The 23,447-nt window shown below is 41.2% G+C and overlaps 1 protein-coding gene across 2 annotated transcripts in view; it reads left to right on the forward strand.

The window, feature by feature from the left end:
* Positions 1–4,279: 4,279 nt before the first annotated feature.
* ttc12 (tetratricopeptide repeat domain 12) overlaps positions 4,280–23,447 on the forward strand; it is a 44,233-nt gene continuing 25,065 nt past the window's right edge. For both annotated transcript variants that reach the window (XM_080214798.1, XM_080214799.1), the window contains exons 1-10: positions 4,280–4,351; positions 9,220–9,410; positions 11,486–11,513; positions 12,265–12,342; positions 13,238–13,359; positions 14,006–14,065; positions 16,275–16,346; positions 17,371–17,431; positions 19,272–19,460; positions 23,337–23,406. In XM_080214798.1, coding sequence (XP_080070924.1) covers positions 4,294–4,351; positions 9,220–9,410; positions 11,486–11,513; positions 12,265–12,342; positions 13,238–13,359; positions 14,006–14,065; positions 16,275–16,346; positions 17,371–17,431; positions 19,272–19,460; positions 23,337–23,406 — 929 coding nt within the window. In that variant the 5' untranslated portion in view covers positions 4,280–4,293. The remainder of the gene's footprint in view (positions 4,352–9,219; positions 9,411–11,485; positions 11,514–12,264; positions 12,343–13,237; positions 13,360–14,005; positions 14,066–16,274; positions 16,347–17,370; positions 17,432–19,271; positions 19,461–23,336; positions 23,407–23,447) is intronic.

A 23,447-nucleotide genomic window follows, 5' to 3' on the forward strand; every position in this document is an offset into this window, starting at 1 on the left:
GATGATGAAGAATCACCCAGGCTTGAAACAATGGCAGGATTCTTTCTCTACAAATGCTGTCAGACCTGTTGAGTTTACCCAGCATTTTCTGTTTTTGTGTTGAATACTGATCTCCTGTGTTGAGCCAGTTGATTTAAGCAGAGATACTGTAACTTCCGCTGCCTCGGAAAAGCAGCCAGCATAATTAAGGACCCCACACACCCTGGACGTTCTCTCTTCCACACTCTCCAAGCTGGTTGAAAGGTAAGCTTGATTTTAATCAAGGTTGATAAGTAAAGTTTAGTTATTAGTCACAAGTAAGGCTTTCATTAACACTGCAATGAAGTTACTGTGAAATTATCCTAGTCGCCACAGTCCAGCACCTGTTCGGGTACACTGAGGGAGAATTTAGCATGGCCCATGCACCTAAGAGCGTGTCTTTTGGACTGTGGGAGGAAGCTGGAGCACCTGGAGGAAACACACGCAGACACAGGGAGAATGTGCAGACTCTACACAGACAGTGACCCAAACCAGGAATCGAACCTCTTACTGTGAGGCAGCTTTGCTAATCACTGTGCTTGGTGGAAAGCCTTAATATATTAATTTAGGTGAGAACCTGACTGACCCGATTGAGACATCCCAATACAATTGAATAGCCAAACAATACCCATGCCCTCGCCTGAAAATTGAAGAATTTAGTTTGTCATTTTTGTGATTTTCGGACAGATGATGAAGCCCACGCAAAAAATTTCAGATGTTGTTAGGAATAACTATTTCAATTGATTCATGCCTCTATGTGGCGAGGGCAGTCTGAATAAAACAAGATTTCCCAAGTGACAAAATGGATGGTTCCAACACTTATTACTTAATTTTGATCCTATTTCTTACATTATGAGTGGCATGATGACACAGTGGTTAGTGCTGCTGCCTCACATCGCCGGGGACCCGAATTCATTTCCTGGCTTGGGTTTGTGTGGAGTTTGCATCGTCTCACAGAAACTAGAAGCAGAAGTAGGCCATTCGGCCCTTCGAGCTGATCGTGGTAATCATTGAATTCAATATCCTGGTCTCCCATATCCCTTCATCCTTTTAGCCTCTAGAGTTGTATCTAAATTCTTCTTGAAATCAGGCAACACTTTGGTCAACTACTTTCTGTGGTAGTGAATCCCAACGTTCACCACCCTCTGGGTGAAGAAATTTCCCCTCACCTCAGTTCTAAAAGGTTTACCCCTTATCCTCAAACTATGATCCCTGGTTCTAGACTTCCCCATTTCTTCCCATAGTTTGAAAGATCTGCTGGTTAGGTGCATTGGCCATGTTAAATTCCCCCTCAGTGTACCTGAACAGCCGACTAAGGGATTTTCACAATAACTTCATTGCAGTGTTAATGTAAATCTACTTGTGACACTAATAATAAATTAAAAGAAATATTTATTTGAGATCAGAATCTGTGATATATTTATTTTAATGCTGCTTTTCCACCTCATGCCTGACCAGGAGTTAGTGAATTGCTAGACCTTAATAATAAACAATGGCTCCATCTCCTTGGAGAATTGAGTCTACTTCTGGGTACCAAACATTAGAAAGGATGTGAAGACATTAATGAGGGTGTCTCAAATATTCTTGAGAATGGTTTCAGAGAGGAAGGAATTCAGTCAGGTAGAAAGGCTAGAAAATTTGGCACTGTTTTCCTGAGGCAGCTCAGAGGAGATTTTATAGATGTTTTTTATAATCATGGGTTCTTTGGACAGACTAAGTAGGGAGGAATTGCTCCCAATTGCAGAAGGCTTGAGAGCCAGAGGACATACATTTAAGGCAACTAGCAGGAGAAGCTGTGATGCTATGGCTCCTCTAAGGGGTGATTGTTTACAGGTCGCATGACCTGCCCGAGAACTATCGGAATGGTGCATGTGAACCTTGACCTCTGGCGTAGTAGAGTGCAGATCTGGGGAGGAGAAACCCTCAAGTCAGAGAGAGTCACAGGACATGAACTGTTTCAGTGTTCAGCTTATGTATATTGTTTTACTGCCATCGTTAAATAAATCACAATTAAAGCTTTCTCATTGTATTACCTTGCATTACAATAGAAGCGATGGCGACATCAGGAAAATCCTTTACACAGCAAGTGATTAGGATTCCACTGGATTGTGCTGCCTGAGATTGTGGTAGAGGCAGGGTCAAAAGGAGCATTCAAAGGGGATTTAAATAGATGATTATTTAAAAAAGAAACAGTTGCAGGGCAGCACAGACACAATAGGCTGAATTGCCCCCTTCAATGCTGTAAGGGGTGGCACAGTGGTTAGCGCTGCTGCCTCACACCGCCAGGGACCTGGGTTCAATTGTGGCCTTGGGTGATTGTCTGCTTGGAGTTTGTACATTCGCCCCATGCCTGTGTGGGTTTCCTCCTGGTGCTCTGGTTTCCTCCCACACTCTAAAGGTGTGTAGGTTAGGTGGGTCGGCCATGCTAGATTGCCTCATAGTGTCAGGGGGAATTAGTAGGGTAAATATGTGGAATTACAGGGATAGGGTACTGGAGGTTTGAATGCAGGTGCAGGTTTGAATGGGCCGAATGGCCTCTTTCTGCACTATTGGAATCCTATCATTCTGTAACCATTCTATGATTCTAATACTTGCCAGAGGGAAGCCCACCATTAAGCTGAAACTATCCAGCAGCAGTAGGAAGGGTTAATCCTGAAAAATATACAGCAGCTTGGGCAGCATCTGAGGAGGGAGAAAGTTCCAAGCTGATGATCTTACGCGGAACTGGGCTGTAAGAGGTGGTAAGCAAGTACAAAGTCAGGGGAAGGTGAAGGGGAGGGAAGGATAAAAAGGTAAATCCCTGGTAAAGAGGAAGGCAGGAGAGATTAAATGACAGAAATGATGATACTCTCTTCCACCTTCTGCTGTTGGGAAAAAATAGAAAAGTCTGTGGTCACATACCAACTGACGCAAGAATAGTTCCTTCCCTGCTGCCATCAGACCTTTGAATGGACCTACCTCATATTAAGTTAATCTTTTTCTACATTCTAGCTATGACTGTAACACAACATTCTGCATCCTCTCCTTTCCTTCTTCACTATGTACTGTATGAATGGTATGTTTTGCCTATATAGCACGCAAGAAACACTGTGCACCAAGACATGGGACTGTAATAAACAAAATTAAATCAAATAATTTTTAAGATTTAGCCCTAAATCATAATTACAATTAAAGAATTTTAGACAAATATTTATAATAGATAAATAATTCTAATAATCAGTCTACTGCTTTGCATTGTAGGGATTCTATGATTGTATAATATGATTAATTTATAGCGAATTACCATATAATTAAAATGTATTAATTATGTTGGTAAATAATAACTGTTGTGTTATTACACTATGTTACTACAGTAGTTAATATATATAACACTATATATTGTATGGACGATGTGAACCTTGCTGGATTTCAGTTATATATAACACTGTATATTGTATGGACAATGTGGACCTTGCTGGGTTTCAGTTATATATAACACTGTATATTGTATGGACAATGTGAATTTTGCTGGATTTCAGTTATTATATATAACACTGTATATTGTATGGACAATGTGGACCTTGCTGGATTTCAGTTATATATAACACTGTATATTGTATGGACAATGTGAATTTTGCTGGATTTCAGTTATTATATATAACACTGTATATTGTATGGACAATGTGGACCTTGCTGGGTTTTAGTTATTATATATAACACTGTTTATTGTATGGACAACGTGGACCTTGCTGGGTTTCAGTTATTATATATAACACTGTTTACTGTATGGACAATGTGAATTTTGCCGGGTTTCAGTTATTATATATAACACTGTATATTGTATGGACAATGTGGACCTTGCTGGGTTTTAGTTATTATATATAACACTGTATATTGTATGGACAATGTGAATTTTGCCGGGTTTCAGTTATTATATATAACACTGTATATTGTATGGAAAATGTGGACCTTGCTGGGTTTCAGTTATTATATATAACACTGTATATTGTATGGACAATGTGGACCTTGCTGGGTTTTAGTTATTATATATAACACTGTATATTGTATGGACAATGTGAATTTTGCCGGGTTTCAGTTATTATATATAACACTGTATATAGTATGGACAATGTGGACCTTGCTGGGTTTCTGGCAGGTCCAGCTGCTGCCTCCTGGTCACCAGGGGCAACGGCGTCCCGGCTCCATGGCGACCGCCCGGCCAATGGGCGCCGCGCTTGTTGTCGGGAGCGCAGCAAGGACGCGGTTGATTGGTCGGGCGGTCGGAACGGCTGGAAGATGGCGGCCGCTGAAAACCCGGACCTGGAGCGGTTCCTGAGAGAGGTGGAGGAGATCAGTGAGTGAGAGGGGGAGAGACTGAGTGAGTGTGAGTGTGAGAGATACTGAGGGAGAGAGAGAATGTGTGACTGAGAGAGAGACAGAGAGGAGATCAGTGAGTGAGAGGGGGAGAAACTGAGTGAGTGTGAGAGTGAGAGATAGAGAGAGTGAGAATGTGTGACTAGGAGAGAGAGACAGAGAGATCAGTGAGAGAGAGATTAGAGACAGAGAGAAAGATAAAGGAAGTCAGTGAGTGCGAGAGATAGTGTGTGTGAGGAAAGACAGCGACAGAGAGAGCGAGTGAGACTGAGAGAGATGGAGAAAATCAGTGTGTGTGTGTAAGAGAGATAGATGTCAGAGTGTGTGAGAGAAAGAAATCAGTGAGAGAGGGAGAGAGAGAGAGGTGGAGGAAATCAGTGGGAGAAAACAGAAAGAGGTCAGAGAGAGAGAGAGAATGACAGAGAGGTGGAGGAAATCAGTGAGTGAGAGAGTGAGAATGTGTAAGATATCAGTGGAAGAGGTGGAGGAGATAGTGATCAGAAAGAGTGGCTGAGAGATCAGTGTGTGTGTGAGAGAGAAAGAGAGTGAGAGAGATTTGTATGTGTGAGAGAGTGTCTGAGAGAGAAAGATGTGAGAGAGACAGAGAGCAAGTGAGATGTGTGTATGTGAATGAGAGAGTGAGATCAGCGAGTGAGAAGGGTTGGGGAGATCAGTGAGGCGGGGAGAGGGTTCAGTCACGTAGATCGACAGGGTGAAAGCTAAAGCACTGGATATACATTATCTGATCATGTATATTAGAGCTTATGTATAAGATGTCCTCTATATAATTTATATTAAATAGAGGTATTGGAGGAAACAGTGGTGCAGTGATATTGTAAGAGGATTAGTAATCCAGAAATTCAGGGTAATGCTGTGAACACCTGGGTTCGAATCCCACCACAGTAGATGGTGGAATTGGAATTCAATACAAAATATCCAGAATTAAGAATCTACAGATGACCATTGTCAATTGTTGGAAAAACCCATCTATTTCACTAATGTCTTTTAGGGAAGGAAATCTGCTGTCCTTACCTGGTCATGTGACTCCAGACCAACACCAATATGGTTAACTATTAACAATCCTTTGCAATGCCTTAACAAGCCACTCAGGTCAAGGGAAGTTAGGGATGGGCAATAAATGGTGGCCCAGTCGTGATGCCCACATCCCATAAATGAATAAAAAAGATATATATTTATTTATATATGCATCAATACATGTTTATTTTGCATATATATTATGCACGCATACATGTGTATTATACATATGTCTGTGTCCACACGCAGCACAATCTGGACTATATTCAGGCTTGGTCTGATAAGTGGCAAGTGACCTTTGTGCCACACAACTGCCGGGGAATGGCCTTCTCCAACAAGAAAGAATTTCACCATTGCTCTTGGCATTCAGTTTGCGATCAGAACTCCCCACTCACCTGACGAAGGTGCAGAGCCCTGAAAGCTAGTGGCGTTTGCTACCAAATAAACCTGTTGGATTTTAATGTGGTGTTGTGAGACTTCTTAGCCCCATTCAGTAGCATCAGCAGTGCTCAGTTCCCCATTATACCATTACCAGAAACTGAACTTCCAAAACCTACCCACCTAACAGGCGCAAGTCAGGAGTGTGGTGGAATACTCTCCACTTGCCTGGATGAGTGCTGCTCCAACAAAATTCAAGAATCTTGACATCATCTAGGACAAAGCAGCCCACTTGATTGCCTTCCCTTCCACTCCTGAAACATTCACTACCTACACCATTGATGCACAGTGTACCATCCGTAAGATGCCCTGCAGCACATCTCCAAGGCTTCTTTGACAGCACATGCTAAACCCACAGCCTTTACCTTTAGGAGGACAAGATCATCAGATGCATGGGAACACCACTATCTGCATGCTGCCCTTCAAGTCATAAGTTATACACCATCCTGACTTGCAACAATAACAACATTCATCTAATGTCACTAGGTCAAAATCCTGGAGCTCCCTTCCTAACAGCATTATGGGTTTACTTTCACCAGACGGGCTTCGGCAGTTCAAGAAGGTAGCTCACCATCACAAAGGGCAATTGGAGATGGGCAATAAATGTTAGACTTAGCCAGCAATACCCACATCCCACAAACAAATAAAAACAAATTTATAAATGTTACTAGTGGTGGTCCCTTAAAGTGAAGAGGACTCTTGCCACATAGCTCTAAAATGGAGCAAAGGATAGGGAGGAAAAGAAAGGGGGAGAGAAGTGGGGAGAGATTCTGGAGATTGGAGTGAAATCAGTGCAAAGTGAAGGAGGTGGGAAAGTAAAAGGCTACTGAAGAAACAATATTAAGCTGGGAAGAAAATACACAATGCACATTGGGAGTCAGTCTGTGGGTCAGCCCATGGTGGATCAGGGTCTTGCATGCTTTCTAAAGCTTGCTGGGTTATGCTGGATCTTATGCCCCCTCCGGCATTCCCATGGATGGCTCACATGGGGCTCAAGATTGCCCCCACTGTGAACAAATATAATTAGATGAGGTAGATTCAGAAAGAATGTTCCTGATGTTGGGGGAATCCAAACTAGGGGTCATAGTTTGAGGATAAGGAGTAAACCTTTTTGGACTAAGGTGAGGAGAGTGGTGAATATCATAGAAAGTAGTTGAGGCCAAAACATTGTGTGACTTCAAAAAGGAAATAGAGGTCATAGAGATTTACAGCATGGAAACAGGCCTTTTGGCCCATCTTGTCTATGGCACCCCTTTTTGTTAAACCACTAAGCTACACCCAATTGCTCGCATTTGGCTCATATCCCTCTTTAGCCATCTTATCTGCCTCTACTGCTACCTCTGGCAGCTTGTTTCAGACACTCATCACCCTCCATGTGAAAAAATTGCCGCTCTGGACTCTTTTGTATCACCTTAAACCTATGCCCTCTAGTTTTTGACTCCCCTACCTTTGGGAAAAGATATTGACTATCTAGCTGATCTATGCCCCTCATTATTTTATAGATCTCTATAAGAGCACCCCTCAGCCTCCAAAGCTCTGGAGAAAAAATCCCCCATTCTATCCAGCCTCTCATAACTCAAACCATCAAGTCCTGGTCGCATAATACTCAAATTTTTCTGCAACAGTTCAAGCTCTTGGGGCTAAAGGACTCAAGGGACATGGGGGTAAGGGGGATCAGGTATTGAATTTGATGATCAGCCATGATCAAAATGAATGGTGGAGCTGCTCGAAGGGCCAAATAGTTTGCTTCTGACACAATGTACATTTTCTATGTATGATTCTATGTATAATAAGAATTTTTATACAGTAAGCATATATAACCTCTATGTTAAGTTTACATTTAATGTAATTTTGAAATGCTTTATTGAATCTTGTGTATGAATATATGTATTCCTACATTGCAGTAATACATGTTTTATTCAATGCAGTAAAATGCCCCAAGGCATTTCACAGGAACATTATCAATCCAAATTTGACAGCAAGGGCACATTAGGGCACATGACTGTAATCTTGATCAAGGAGGTAGGTTTTAAGAGGCAACTCAGGAGAGAGGCGAGGTAGGGAAATTGAGTTGTTTAGTGAGTGAATCCATGCCCCAGCCAAATGAAGGCATGATTGCCACTGATGGAAAGATTACAGTTGGGATTAAAAGATCATTAGATGAGTGCAGATATCTAGGAGGATTGTGGGGCTGGAGAAGATTATAGAGATGTGGAGGGGAGAGGCCATGGATAGATTTGAAAGCAAAGTTAATAATTTTAAATTTGAGGCACGGGAGCTCGGGTAGCTCAGTGATGCCATAGATGAGGGGTGAATTGGACTTGGTGTGAGTTATGACATGCACAGCATTTTTGGATGAGCATAAATTTATCATAGAAAACATAGAATCCCACTGTGCAGAATGAGGCCATTCAGCCCATCGAGTCAGCACTGACCACAATCCCATCCAGGCCCTATCCCCATAACCCCATGCATTTACCCTAGCTAGTACCACTCCACTTAGGGGTGATTTAGCATGGCCAATCCATCCCTACATCTTTGGATTGTGGGAAGAACTCATGCAGACACAGGGAGCATTGCAAACTCCTTAGACAGTGACTAAAGCCAGGAATCGAACCTGGGTCCTTGATGTTGTGAGGCAGCAGTGCTAACCACTGTTCCACCGTGCCACCCCATTATGGAGGGCGAAAGGTTGGATGCAGATAAGAATTGCAGTGGAATATTTAAATCTAGAGGTAACAGGTGGATGGATGTGGATTTCAGCTGCGGAAACGACAGAGTCTAGTGTTGTTACAAAAGTGGAACTAGGTGGCTTTAATGAAGGTGCAATTTGGTTGGAAGCTCACCTCATGATCAAGTATGACACCAAGGTTGCAAGCATTCAGGTGCAGCTTCAGGCAAGGCTGTGAAGGGAGAGGATTGCAAAGTCATGGTCACATAGAGGATGTCATTTGGCATGTTGTTTTGGACCATTTTCGTATTCTAGCAGTGTGGAAATCTAATTAGGTAAGTTCAAAAGTGACATTATAGGGCAAAAGGAGGCAACAACATGTTCAAGGACTGTGGAGAGGAATCACAGATATGAAATGGACTGATAATTTGTAAAATCAGAAAGGATCAAGAGTTTTTTTAAGGAGGGTTTGATAACCACAGGATTGAAATGGAGGGAATAAGTCCCTGAGGATGAAATACCAAAGAAGGCAATTGAGATGGGCAATAGTACTGATAAACCAAAGAGTTATTTAGATGTTTTTCAGAAAGGAGATAGTGAGAACATGGGGTTGAGCTACAGGGAAGGAACAGGCATATTGGTTCTAAAGGCTTCTTGATCTTCCTACCACCTCAGATGTCTTGTAATTGAATCTCCTTGTTTAGCGGATCTGGTTGAAGGACTTAAATCTGACGACCCTGAAATACGAGATAAAGCTTTTCAGAAAGCGGATGAGAAGTTGGAGAAAGGTTACAGAGGAGCCGAGGTAGTGGAAGGATGCAGAACAAAACAGAACCGGACTCTGATCAACCCGAACCCTTCACCACCCCGGCCTCCAAATCAGCCGGGAAAAGATGTGAGTTTTCCATCAGATTGCTCATTAGAAATGTAATTGAATGTTGGCCTTTCACTTCTGGCACTACAGGACAAAAACTGAAAGCCTGAGGTGCTGACTGTGAACAGGGTTTGTGCCATGCAAGACTAATTCCCCATTTAGCAATCTCACCCAAGTAGATTAATGCATTGGGATCAGGACCTTTCTAGAGCAGAGACAGAAATTACATTTTGGGTGTGATGCCATTACTGTCTCTTCCTTTTATAGTTGTCAAGTGACCTGCTGTCTTTTTTTAGCATTTTACTTACAATGGAGGAAAGCAGATTATGTGTCAAGATAATACACAAGTTGAATCAAAGTTTTAAAGTTTATTTATTAGTGTCACAAGTAGGCTTACACTAACACTGCAATAAAGCTACTGTGAAAAATAATGTCGCCACACTCCAGAGCCTGTTTGGGTACACTGAGGGAGAATTTAGTGTGGCCAATGCACCTAACCAGCACATCTGGGAGGAAATCAGAGCACCCAGAGGAAACCCATGCAGACAAATAGGTAATGAGATTTTTAAGTCTTGGGTTTAAAACCCTGTACAGGGGTGGGTGTCAGGTTGCATTCGGTAGTACATCCCAGAACTTTGAAAGTAATGAGTGAGTGTGAACATTGTTGAATTTAATACACTGAAGTCTCAGTGAAGCAGAGAAATTTGCTGATGATTGCAATGGAAGAATGAAGAGAAAGTTTAGAGGAAGTATTACCATCATAGTAGAACTGGAAATATTATATTTTTGCATGCTTAGGAACATAGAATCAGGAATAGGCCATTCAGCCCCTCAAGCTCTCTGCACCATTTAATAAGATTTTGGCTGATCTGTGGCCTAACTCCATGTACCTGTATCCCTTGATATCCCTGCTCAATAAAAAATTGTCTTTCTCAGACTTAAACCTAACAATTGAACCAGCATCCATCGCCACTTGAGGAAGAGAGTGGCGAACCTCCACCACTTTCTGTGTGTAGAAATGTTTTTTAACATCCTGAATAGCTTAGCCATGAAATAATTAAAAGTTTTGGTTTGTGTCAGGAAGAAATACTAATCGATAAGAATTGCATAACAAAAACTGTTTGTGCCTTTGTTATATTGTACAGTGCTCAGTATGTTTCCAGCGTTTGAGTATTGGGAAATTGGGTACTCCATTTAAACCATCTGTCATGTTGTGTTTCTGAATGTTGATACCAAAAGCAATTAATTTGGATTCATGACAGCTTATTGGACGTTATGTAAGGTTCAATGGATGATTAGAAATCTCTCTTATGAATAAATCCTTCAGTTACAATTGTGGATTGCAATCACTTCTGGGAGCAGTTTCTTTCTGTAATTCCAGAGTGCCCACATGATGGAATACTGCTTCGATCCCAGCTGATATTAATACTGTACAAGTCAGATCCCCACATGAAACTTGACTTGGTGGATCCTAACTTTGTTTTAGAAACAGTGGAGGAAAGTTACTAAACAAGTTCATAGGAATCAGCTGATGAACTTTGATCACTATTTAGTAAAACAAGTAACATGAAATATATTACACTAGACAAAAAGACTGGAAAGGTCTCAATACAACACAAGAAGAATCAATTTCCCAATATTCCTTTACCCTGCAGTATCTTTACTGTCACATAAGAGTTACCATAAGCTTGACTCAGAGGCTCTTTGCTTGGAATTGGCACATGTGCAAATGATTTTCTTCCAGTGAATTCTTGAACATTCACTAGACACTTCTCACCCAACTTGTATCTGTCCAATATCATACTCTATTGCATCAGTTGCAGAGTGAACACGAGTTTCCTAAACTCAGTCTTGGGTAGCCTTATAGTTATTTTTTATTTCAGAGAGTTGAAAGTTCCTCTCCTCATTCTCTGAACTCTCCCTGTCTTTCTCTGGCCCTGTGTCACTTACGCATTGTCACTAGGCAACAGTCAAGATTTTTCCATTTTGTGTTTTCCAGGATCACTAAATTTTTATCCTCTTTGAACCGATCTCTTTCAGCTGAGGGTTTGCTTATTCATCACATGACTGACATTTTAAAAACATTTTTCTTGCAGGGAATGGAGAACAGCCAGATGAGCCAAGGTAATGCACTCACAAAATAAGTTATAGCATAAGTTTATAAACAATTTTGAGGCTGTACTAAACTAAAATGTATAAATGATAAGTGATTTATTCCAAAGTGTGGCAGGTTCTGATTTAAGACTTGACTTTGAATCTTGATTGGCAATTCTATTGGTTTTCCCACGACCGGAATGAGTTTTGGGGAGTCTGTTATAGAATCATAGAATCACAGAATCCTACAGTGCAGAAGGAGGCCATTCGGCCCATTGAGTCTGCACTGATCACAATCCTACCTAGGCCCTATCTCCAGAACCCCATGCAATTACCCTGCTAGTCCCCCTGACACTAAGGATCAATTTAGCAAGGCCAATCCACTTAACCTGCACATCTTTGGACTGTGGGAGGAAACTGGAGGAGACCCACACAGACTTGAGGAGAATGTGTAAACTCCAGACAGATGGTGACCCAAGCTGGGAATCGAACCCAGATCCCTGGCGCTGTGAGGCAGTAGTGCTAACCACTGTGCCACTGTTATGGGATGGTTAATGTAGTAGGGGGTGTTTTCTGAGGTCGGTGCTGAGGCACACGATGCTATATGAACCTATGGTGCTAAATACTGATATAGTGCCAAAATTGAAAAGAATTCCATCCCTCAGCATTAACATCTTTACAAAAGATTCACCATTGGAAAACACCACTTACAAGATAGTAACAGGTTTAGATTTGGGATTTTTTTTTGATTCTGCTAAATATTGGTGACTTTTTTCTTCAGAGGATTTCATGACAATTCTTGAGAAGGATGCAGAGGCGAGAATGAAGAGACGAATGAGAAGTCAAAAGCTCGCCAGTGGTAAGCAATTTTGAATACTGCAACTGTTATTAGACAAGAAACAGGAGTAGGAGTAAGCCATACATCCCCTTGGGCCTAGCCTGTCACTTAATAAGTTCCTGGCTGACCTTTTACTTGAACTCCACTTTATTGCTCTGTCTCTGTATTATTATCATCAATAATATTTTTATTCAAACCAAGATTCTTGCTGTACTCTGAGTTATATAGAAGCCTAACACATAAGACAGTAAGACACAGGAGCAGAATTAGGCCACTTGGCCCGTCAAGTCTGCTCCGCAGTCAAGCCCAACCACAAATTAAAAAGTCTTCCATTAAGGAGTGTTTAATAGCCACCAATTGAATATACTTGACTCACTTCTATGATTCTATAAATTTCCCTCGTGGATCTTTGCACTACAGATTTATAGTTAGATCTAGTTTTTAAAGTTTAAAGTTTATTTATTAATGTAATAAGTAAGCAATGAAGTTACAGTGAAAATCCCCTAGTTACCCCACTCCAGTGCCTGTTCGGGTACACTGAGGAAGAACATGGCCAATGCACATAACTAGCACATCTTTCGACTATGGGACGAAACTGGAGCAACCGGAGGAAATCTACGCAGACATGGGGAGAACATGCAGACTCTGCGCTCCTGTACACTGTAACTTGTACTAATAAAGCCCTTAATGCAGTGAAATGACTCAATGTGTTTCTTGAAAGGGAGGAGGAAATATACATTGAATAGAAGCTACAGGCTGTTGGAGGCATGGAAGGAACAGGATAGGTTAAGGGAGCATTTGAAGGCCAAAGAAGTTTCCACCGCCTGTTAAGGTCCTTAACTCACTCTGTAAAAGTCGACATAAAGACAAAAGCATTCTACTTTTCTGTTTTGAACATTAATATTTTCTTTTGCAGCATTAAAAGAGAAGGGGAATGCAGCGTTCGACAAGGGGGACTATGAAACTGCCGTGCAGTACTATACAGATGGCTTGGAAAAGCTGAGAGATTTTCAGGCCCTGTACACCAATCGAGCACAGGTATATTTAACCATTCAATGTCACTTGTGCTCTGGAATTGTTACTTTATGAAAATAGTTTATGAATATGCATGTTGGTGAAAGGTGGGTGTTTTAGTCTGTAATTTTTTTGTGAAAGTACAACATTTATTTTCTCCCCAGGCTCACAATCCAATTATGGCTGAGAAAAGTATAGGCCCACTCCTTTGGCCTCTGTTGCTACTGTTACAGGCTGATTTGTCAGAGATGTAAGGCTTAGGTACAGTGCTTTGCCAGAACTGTTTCAAGGCATAATTACCTTGAGGTTAGTGATTGTTGGATTGGTAACATGACTGCTATTTTGCACACCAAATCACACAAACAGCAGTGAGGTGATGGACCAGTTAATCTATTTTCGATGGTTTTAATTTGATGGGTTGTCAACTATGATATGAGGTAATCCCTTGCTGTTCTTCAAATTTTACCAGGGAATCTTTAATGCTATTTTAAAAGGCCAAAACAGGTAGATGGGACCCCCAGTCGCACCTGAGGGATGATATTCCCAGCTGTGCGGTATAGGCTGTGCTTCATTTTCCTAATTTTGATGTGTCCCTAGGATTTGACCGAGTTGCCATACTTTAGTTCAATTTCCTTCATTGTGACCAAATATCTTGTTTGTTTATTTTTAGGCATATATCAAATTAGGAAAATATGAAGACGCAATTACAGATTGTGAGTGGGCCCTGAAGGTGAGAATAGTCAAATTTAAGCATATGATCTTTTTTTTAATGTTTCTAATGTGTGTGTGGCTAACTGTTCCAATTTCAGGTTCTTCTGAAAATGCATTTTCTTTCCACAATTTTGCAGCGAATTTTATGAATATACTCAACAATCAGGTATCAGTTTTCGGCAACCGTTCACATTCCAAGCTGTATCTGAAGCACAACCTTCAATAATCTGACTCTGTTACATCTTGCTTGATAATCGCTCCTGTGAATTGCCTTGGAATGTTTGACAAGTGTTTGCAGTACACTTTTTTATTTCACATTTTTATAAAGTATTTCAAAGATGGCCGCCAATAAAACTACAACATTTATTTACTCCCCCGGCTCACAAACCAATTATGGCTGAGAAAAGTATAGGCCCACTCCATTGGTGGATCTGTCATTAGATCCATTGATTCCATTGGTGATCTGTCATTAGTTTCATTACAGCGGGGTTAAATATTGCATTATCATGAAACACTCAAATTCAAATCTGAATTGGATGAATTAGAAGATAAATCAGAAGTGTTTTGTTAGACATCAAGGAGTATGGCGCTAAGGGAAGGGAGTGGCGTTGAGGTCATGTAGCTATGTTGAGGTTACGGGGATAGGATAGCACGTGGCACAGTGGTTGTTAGCACTGCCGCCCATAGCTCCAGGTGCCTGGGTTCGATTCTGGCCTTGGGTCATTGCCTGTGTGGAGTTTGTACGTTCCCCCGTGTCTGCATGGGTTCCTCCGGGTGCTGTGCACTGTAAGGATTGTATGATTCTATGATCATCCATGGTCTGAGTAAATGGCAGAGTAGGCTGGAGGAGCTTATTGGACTATTCCTGCTCTTATTTCAATTATTCTTCTTATTATTTATGAACTATATAACCACCGAGCAGTACAGGATGTGTTGTATAAATAAAGCAATGTTTTGCCATCTTGGCTCCATAAATCTTCATCATGTTGAGAATGATTGGGCACTCATTGCGCACTGTGGCACAGTAGTTAGCATGGCTGTCTCACAGCGCCAGGGACCCGTGTTCGATTCCTGCTTGGGTGACTGTCTGTGTGCAGTTTGCATCTTCTCTCCGTGTCTGCGTGGGTTTCCTCTGAGTGCTGCGGTTTCCTCCCACAGTCTAAAGATTTGCAGTAGATTGGCCATTGTCCCTTAGTGCCCCTAGATGTGTAGGTTAAAGGAATTAGCGGGTAAATATATAGAGGTTATAGGGATAGGGGAGTGGGTGGGCCTGGGTAAAATGTTCTGTCAGAAAGTCAGTGCAGACCTGATGGGCTGAATGGCCTCCTTCCATAATGTAGGCATTCTATGATTCTATGACTTCATGACTCCACAGTAACCTTCCACTTTATCCTGAACTATATACTTGCTTTGATCCCTTGAATGCAGTGAATGATTATTCAAGAGTCCAATTTGCATGGCTAAACTAAAGGACAGATTTGCATCAATATAACATTATTATATGTTTCTTCAAAACATTACAATAAGACATACAATAATTACTTTGAAATACTTTTGCTGATCTGTAGATAACTATGATAGTCAGGTTTTATATGGGCACAGTTTCACAGAGAGATGACCGACTCGATCATTCATGGCTTTTGTGGTGGTAATTGAGGAAGAGTTCCATACTTGTCTTTCAAAAATTGCCACAAGATCTCAGATGCCCAGCTGTACTATTTGAACAGCCAGATAGGGCCTCTGTTTAATGTTTCAGCCAGATGATGGCACTACTGACATGGCAGCACCCTCTCAGTGCTGCACTGAAGTGCCAATTGAAATTTTGCTCTTCTGAAAGAAACCCTACAAGTTTTAAATTTTATTTATTGGTGTCACAAGTAGGCTTACATTAACACTGCAATGAAGTTACTGTGAAAATCCTCTAGTCACCACGTGCTGGCGCCTGTTCGGGTACACTAAGGGAGAATTTAGTATGTCCAATGCACCTAACCAGCACATTGTTTGGACTATGGGAGGAAACCCCCTCAGAAATGGGGAGAACGCACAATCTCCGCGCAGACAGTGACTCAAGCTGAAAATCTAACCCTGGTGCTGTGAGGCAGCAGTGATAATCACTGTGCCATTGTACAACTGCAACGTAATGGGTGATTGCTGCAGTTAAATAGGCCTGGGCGGGTTATTGGAATCGAATAATTGGTCAGTTAACATGCTGCTCTTTACAACTGCAGTGCAATGAGAACTGTATAAAGGCATACGTCCATATGGGAAAGGCTAACCTCTGTTTAAAGAAGTATGAGGAGGTAAGATTGTTTCAGTAATATACTTTTATTATCACTGCTTTCTGTAGATGTTTAATGCAATGAATCTGAGATTAAAAATCTAATTGCTTTAAATTAATGAAGTTGCTTTTTGTATTTTACTTCTGGCCTGCAAAACAGTAGACTGCGTGCTACAGATAAATCTTCCTTTGTCATTTTGATTCTCCAATCAGCCGCAGCTAAATAAAGACTAGACAGATGTTTCGGATTCAAATAGACTTGAGCCACTTAACCATTCACATTTATTTAATTATAACTTCCAGTTTTGGAGAGCACACGACTATCTTTTTTCAGTGCTCCATACAATTAAGGTTTATAATCATTTTACTGTCAAGTGTGTCCATAATGCATTTCCAAAGTGTAACCACTTTGTGGGAAAGCATTGAAAGTAGAAAGAAAGGATTTCTGTTTGTTTATCTGAATTATAAATTAAACCTATAATTAGGAATTACTGTAATTACTGATCAAAACTGCAGCTTATAGAAATACTCTGAAAATGGTTTCAAACGTGACAAAACTCATTGTTAGTACTCTAGTATGTGACCATATTTGTTTATATAATATGTGGTCTTACCAATCAGACCCAATAAAAGGGGAAGAAAGCTAGTTGTGACCTGCTGGCTGAAAAGCAATTGAACTCTGAGCTCACCCAGTGTTTACTCAACAGGGGTTAGTCTTTGTGGTTTGAAGGGACATGGCTTGACTTTTGCAATAGAGAAATACATTGGGTCATTGCTTCCGAGTTCCCCAATGTCAGATTTGCTGCACTGGGGAATCTTTCTTAGATGTCCCCAGGTAAGCACTTGCACAGTAATTGTCCAAAAGTGCTAACTCCCCTCTTACGCTCCCCCAAAGTTCTCTCCCCATCGACCCCCAACCTCTCGTCTCCCTCCACAGTGATACTCCCTCCCTCAACCACCTCCCCACCCTCCTGTTCCGTGTCTTCAGAAGGTATTGCTGAAAGTGGGCAATACTGTAATGTGAATGAGTCTTTGTTCCTCACCAGGCTCGGCAGTGCTATCAGAAGATTTTAGAAATTGACCCAAACCGAGAGAAGCTGGTTAAAGGTATGAGAAATGTTTGCTATTTTTTAAGAAGCACTGAGCAATTATACATTCCAAAATATAAAGAATGATCCATGTGCACTTATTTGCTTCGACTGTATTATTCCTGTTTGCCTGTCTCGTGTTTTGGAAATAGTGGTTAGAGGGTTCCTGTAATGGTCTTTAAAGTTTTAGTGCCCCGGAGTTCAGAATGAAAAAAATCAGTAGATCTTTGACTCGGGATCATTATCCAGTCTCTACTGCTGCGTTAATTTTTGACTCAGAAACTTATGCTCAGTGGGGCCGTTTGAGGATCTCAGCCTTACTGATCCCAAAACAGGCACATTTTTCAATAAAATCACTGGATAGTAACCTGGAGCAAGAACCATGACTGACTGAGTTTCTCCGGCACTGTAACCATTGAGTCCCATTTACTGCCACTTGGAAGAGAACAGATATTAAACCTGGGAATTGCCCAAGTACAGTAAGGGGTGGATTAAATGCTGGCCGAGCCAGCGAAGACTACATCCCTTGAATTGATTTTTCAAAATCCTTTATTACAATGCACAATGCATTTACCTATTGAACCATTGGGAAAACTATATGAACAACCTTATTTGATTTGATTTATTATTGTCACATGTATGAGTGTACAGTGAAAAGTATTGTTTCTTGCGCACTGTACAAACAAAACATACCGTTCATAGAGAAGGAAATGAGAGAGTGCAGAATGTAGAACAAAGAACAACACAGCACAGCCCAACGAGCCCGCGCCGCCATTTCAACATTGTGAGTCCCCTCTCCACCCATGACCCTTGTCTACCTTATGGCACTCTACATTGGAAACCAGATTGAGGGGAGAGTTACAGTTATAGCAAGGGTGTAGAGAAAGATCAACTTGGTGCGAGGTAGGTCCATTCAAAAGTCTGACGGCAGCAGGGAAGAAGCTGTTCTTGAATCAGTTGGTATGTGAACTCAGACTTTTGTGTCTTTTTCCTGCTGGACAGAGAGAATGTATGGGATGTGTGGGGTCCTTAATTATGCTGGCTGCTTTGCCGAAGCAGCAGAAAGTGTAGACAGAGTCAAAGGATGAGAGGCTGGTTTGTGTGATGGATTGGGCTACATTCATGACCTTTTGTAGTTCCTTGAGGTCTTGGGCAGAGCAGGAGCCATACCAAGCTGTGATACAACCAGAAAGAATGCTTTCTATGGTGCATCTATAAAAGTTGGTGAGATCCCTAGCTAACATGCCAATTTCCTTATTCTTCTGAGAAAGTAGAGGCATTGGTGGGCTTTCTTAACTATAGTATCGGCATGAGGGATCAGGATGGGTTGTTGGTGATCTGAACACCTGAAAACTTGAAGCTCTCAACCCTTTCTACTTTGTACCCATTGATGTAGACAGGGGCATGTTCTCCTTTGCACTTCCTGAAGCTGATGACAATCTCCTTCGTTTTGTAGACATTGAGGGAGAGATTATTGTTACTACTCTGGTTCACCAGATTCTCTATCTCATTTCTGAATTCTGTCTCTTTATTGTTTGAGAAATGCGCGATGGACTAGGCTTCATTCCCAAACGTTTGTAGTTTCTTGTGGTATTGAACAGAGCAGGAGCCATACCAAGCTGTGACACAAACGGAAAGAATGCTTTCGATGGTGCATCTGTAAAAATTGGTGAGAGTCTTAGTTGACATGCCAAATTTCCTTAATCTTCTGAGAAACTAGAGGCATTAGTGGGCTTTCTTAACTATAATGTAAGCATGGGAGGGGGGGTGGGGGAAACCAGGACAGGTTGTTTTGATTTATGTACTGTAGTTTATAATATTTAACATTTCTAACTGCTAGAAAATCTTTTACAATTTAGAGTATACAAATTTACTGGAGCTGGCTCAGAAAAAGGAGCAACAGGAGAAAGAAGTTGTGGAAGAGTTTGAACGGGGCAATGTGAACACTACAACAGCCCACGACGTGCTCAAAAAACTATCCAGCCCTAATCAGATTCCGCTGTTCTACCTTGGTGGTGTGAGATTACTGACTGAGTTGATGAAGGAGTGTAAGTTGAAGGTGCAGTGATACCCTTAACTGTCATAGAACGACATAGATGCACTTATTTTTGAGATGGTTTCCCATCATGGTAGCGTTAGTATTGGTTAAATGCTATCTATACAACCAAATAAGTGGCATATTTGGTGCTATATACATGTGTGTATATCTATATATATATAGGAAATACTGTCGGTACTGCCAAGTATCTGTGAGTAGTTAACTTTATGAGCCTGTGATCTATTGTCAGTGCTGGAAAGTGTTAAGATCTGTGACAGAGCGGAAAGCAGGAGTGAATAAATTAATAGCAGGATCCTAACCAGGACCTGCCACACCTTGTCAAAAAACAAGTGGCAGTGATCTGAAATTGTTGCACTCAGTGTTGAGTCTGGGAGGTCACAACTCTAGTATCATTCAACAATGTAGCCGGGATTTTCTGTCTGTTCAAGCCCCGCCATCGCCTTAAGTGAGGTTGGAGAATTTGGCGCTCAGCCAAATCCCCGTTCATTGCACTGGGATCAGAAACCCTGCTGGCCTGAATGGCTAGAAAATTCTGCCTGTGGTGTCCATGTAATATACATTGAAAATGTTTCTATTTGTTGATTTTAAAACACTTATGGTTGTTCTGTGATTATAATAAGAAACTATGTAAATGCGAGTTTTTTCTTTCCTGATTGGTTGATGAGGCACTCTTGCTTAAGCTTCTGTTGCAATAGGCAGAGGATAGAGAGAACATAGTGCATAGGTGACAGAATTAAAATGACCAGGGAAGCTCAGGATCATGCTTGCAGACTGAATGGAGGTTTCAGTAAGTCGTTCTGCATTTGGCTACCCCGCTCTAGGGGAGACGGCATTATAAACAAAGAATATAGCATATATTCACGGTGGCACAGTGGTTAGCACTGCTGCCTCACAGCGCCAGGGACTTGAGTTCAATTCTGGCTTCGAGTGACTGTCTGTGTGGGTTTGCATGTTCTCCCTGTGTCTGTGTGGGTTTCCTCTGGGCGCTCCAGTTTCCTCCCACAGCACAAAGATGTGCGGATTAGGTGAATTGGCCATGTTAAATTAGCGTCAGGGGATTGGCAGGGTGAATACATGGGATTACACGGATAGGGGGCCTGGATGGGATTGTTATTGGTGCAGACTTGATGTGCCAAATGGCCTCTTTCTGCATTGTAGGGATTCTATAATCCTATAATTATATTCAGTCGTGTTTACTGTTCTACATATGTCTCTGAATAGTTTTCAGGATCTTTTTCTTCTCTCTCCTGTGGGGCTGAATCCTGTCGTACAGCCTTTACTACTGGTACAGCTGAGATCAACTTACTCAGCATAAAGTGTGGATTTGAAGCTCACCTGTTCCTGGTGTGTGGGTCTCGATTTCATATCATATTTTAAGTTTAGGTATTAGTATCACAAGAAGGCTTACATTAACACTGCAATGAAGTTACTGTGAAAATCCCCTAGTCGCCACACTCCAACTCCTGTTCGGGTACACTGAAGGAAAATTTAGCATGGCCAGTGCACCTAACCAGCACATCTTTCACACTGTGGGAGGAAACTGGAGCACCTGGAGGAAACCCGCGCAGACACAGGGAGAATGCGCAAACTTCGCACAGGCAGTTACCCAAGCCAGGAATTGAACCTGGGTTCCTGATGCTGTGAGGAGGCAGTGCTACTGTGTGGTACCATGCTGCCTGCAAAGTAGAATCCACAGAAACTTTCAAAAGACAACTTGAAATTACTATTTTGAAGAGGACTCATTTGCCTGGTTAGGGAGAGAAAGTTTGTGTACGGATTATACGGAAGAGCTCTTTCAAAGAGCCAACCAAAGATGGGCCAAATGGCCTTTTCTGTTGCAAGATTCAATGAATTTATCATGCATTGGGGAATCCACCTGAGAAGATTCTACTGACTTGGGTATACAAGTTCAAGTAAAAAGCAATCCTAGGACTGCAATACTATCACCTCCAGATTCACATCTGCCAAGGCACCAGTCTTTTCTAACAATTCCATAAAAATAATCCCAATAACCAGTCCCCATGTTTATGATAGCAGGTTTGGCAGCATCTGTAAGAGAGAAAAGAGCTGAAGTTTCAAGTCCTTTGTCAAAGGATCATCTGGATTCGAAACGTCAGCTCTTTTCTCTCCCTATGGATACTGCCAGACCTGCCTAGATTTTCCAGCATTTTCTCTTTTGGTTTCAGATTCCAGCATCTGCAGTAATTTACTATTATCCCATATTTATGTTGTTCACTACCTAATCCTCTCAGTGTGGTTACAATGTCACCCTTAATCATTTTTTGTAGAGTATTAAATACAAAGAAAAACATGCGGATGGAAAAAAATTTGAGAGTTTTAACTAATCAAAATGAATGACCTATTTGCTATGCAAGCGTAGATGAAAAAACTCTTGTCCATTCCCTGTGCTGTGCCTTCTTTGGCGGGGAACAGTTTCATGGACATTGGTCACTTTGTGGAATCTTGCTTTATTAAGCAGCAGCTTGCCTCATTGGATAGGCAACACTCTCAATTTTGAGCCAGAAGGTTGTGACTTGTATTATGATCCCAATTGTTGTTATAACTGGACAGGTAGATCCCAAAATGCAGTTAAGGATACAAGAGAAATGAAGAGAAGTTTCCAAGAAGTCTGGATTTTACTGAACAGTAATCTGTTCTGGTTCTTAGTTTCCTTTATTCTGTTAAGTCATTGAGGGTTGAAAAGGCATTGGATCATATGAGGCCAGAAAAATATCTACAGCAGTGCTACGGTTTGTAAGAAGTTACTACAGTTTGGGAGACATTATTTAAAAGAATGGTGGAAATCAGTTGTTGGACCTCAGAGTCTGCGTAAAAATCTTGAAGACAAAGGAAACTTGAAGGGAGACATGTAAAACCTGAAAGTGAAACTTTGATGAAAGCACTGGAGAGAAAATATGATTTATAAGAAGATCTGAAAGTGTGACTTTTGAAAGCAAATTTGAATTATCCTTGTGGAAGCCGGAGTTCAAGGGAGTCAGGGCGGCTCACAATGTAAGGCTTCCAGCATATTTTCTCAACCATTATTTAATAGTATGGTTTTTCTTCTAGCAAGGCTGAGAGAGATATTTCTTCTTCAGCCTTCTAAAACAGCTGCCTTTGGCAGAGCTTGAGAGCTGCCTTCTCTCCTGCTACTTACCTCTAAAACAATCAGATTAGCTAAACTAAAACTTAAAAGCTTCTCTACCTTACAAGTTCCCAGTTGCTGAGGAACAACTGCTGGTCTATTTATTCTCCCAGCCGTAGCCCTGTCTAAGCACAATAGAAACATTGTTTAAATCTAACCAATCTCCATGCATGCAAACACCTTTGTCCAGCATGAATCTAACTATACGTTTTACCCTTCCAGGCACAGAAACATTAAATTAAACCCACTTAAGACTATACCTTATTGCCAATGTTTACCAGTACAAATATATATCCCTTAAAACAACCTTTACTTTCCCAACACCTGTAAGTCCCAGTTTGGGCTTTTGATACATCTAAGATTTTAAAAACTTATTAACAGCCTAATAAGGTTTGTAATTGTTTCTTTGTGATAGGAGGTTTGTACCCTGACTTTCTACTTTAACTTGGTCTTTCCCCACCTCTCCCCTCCACCTTTGTTTGTTCAATTGAGCCCATAAAATGGCTTGCTTATCTCTGAGTATGGTCCTGATAATTAGAATATTAATTCATTTTTTAAATTTACAATTGGGGATAGCTTTCAAATTTGCAATTTTGAAAAAAGTCTTTGCGACTTTCCTTGTTTTTTGAATCTGATGCATTACTGCCTGTAATAAAGTTCGAAGGACATTTGTTTATTTTTAAACTTTGACATGAGTATGTCCTTTATTTGCTGTTGCAGGCACTGAACAGACTTTATTTAGAACAAACAATGGATTCAATATCATCAATGACAATGAGATTATAAGGAGGTAAGGGACTTAGACTATTCTCAGTACCAGGGACAGATAAA

The sequence above is a fragment of the Carcharhinus amblyrhynchos genome, chromosome 29 (assembly GCF_965287045.1).
Source record: "Carcharhinus amblyrhynchos chromosome 29, sCarAmb.v2.hapA, whole genome shotgun sequence".
NCBI classification, from domain to species: domain Eukaryota; kingdom Metazoa; phylum Chordata; class Chondrichthyes; order Carcharhiniformes; family Carcharhinidae; genus Carcharhinus; species Carcharhinus amblyrhynchos.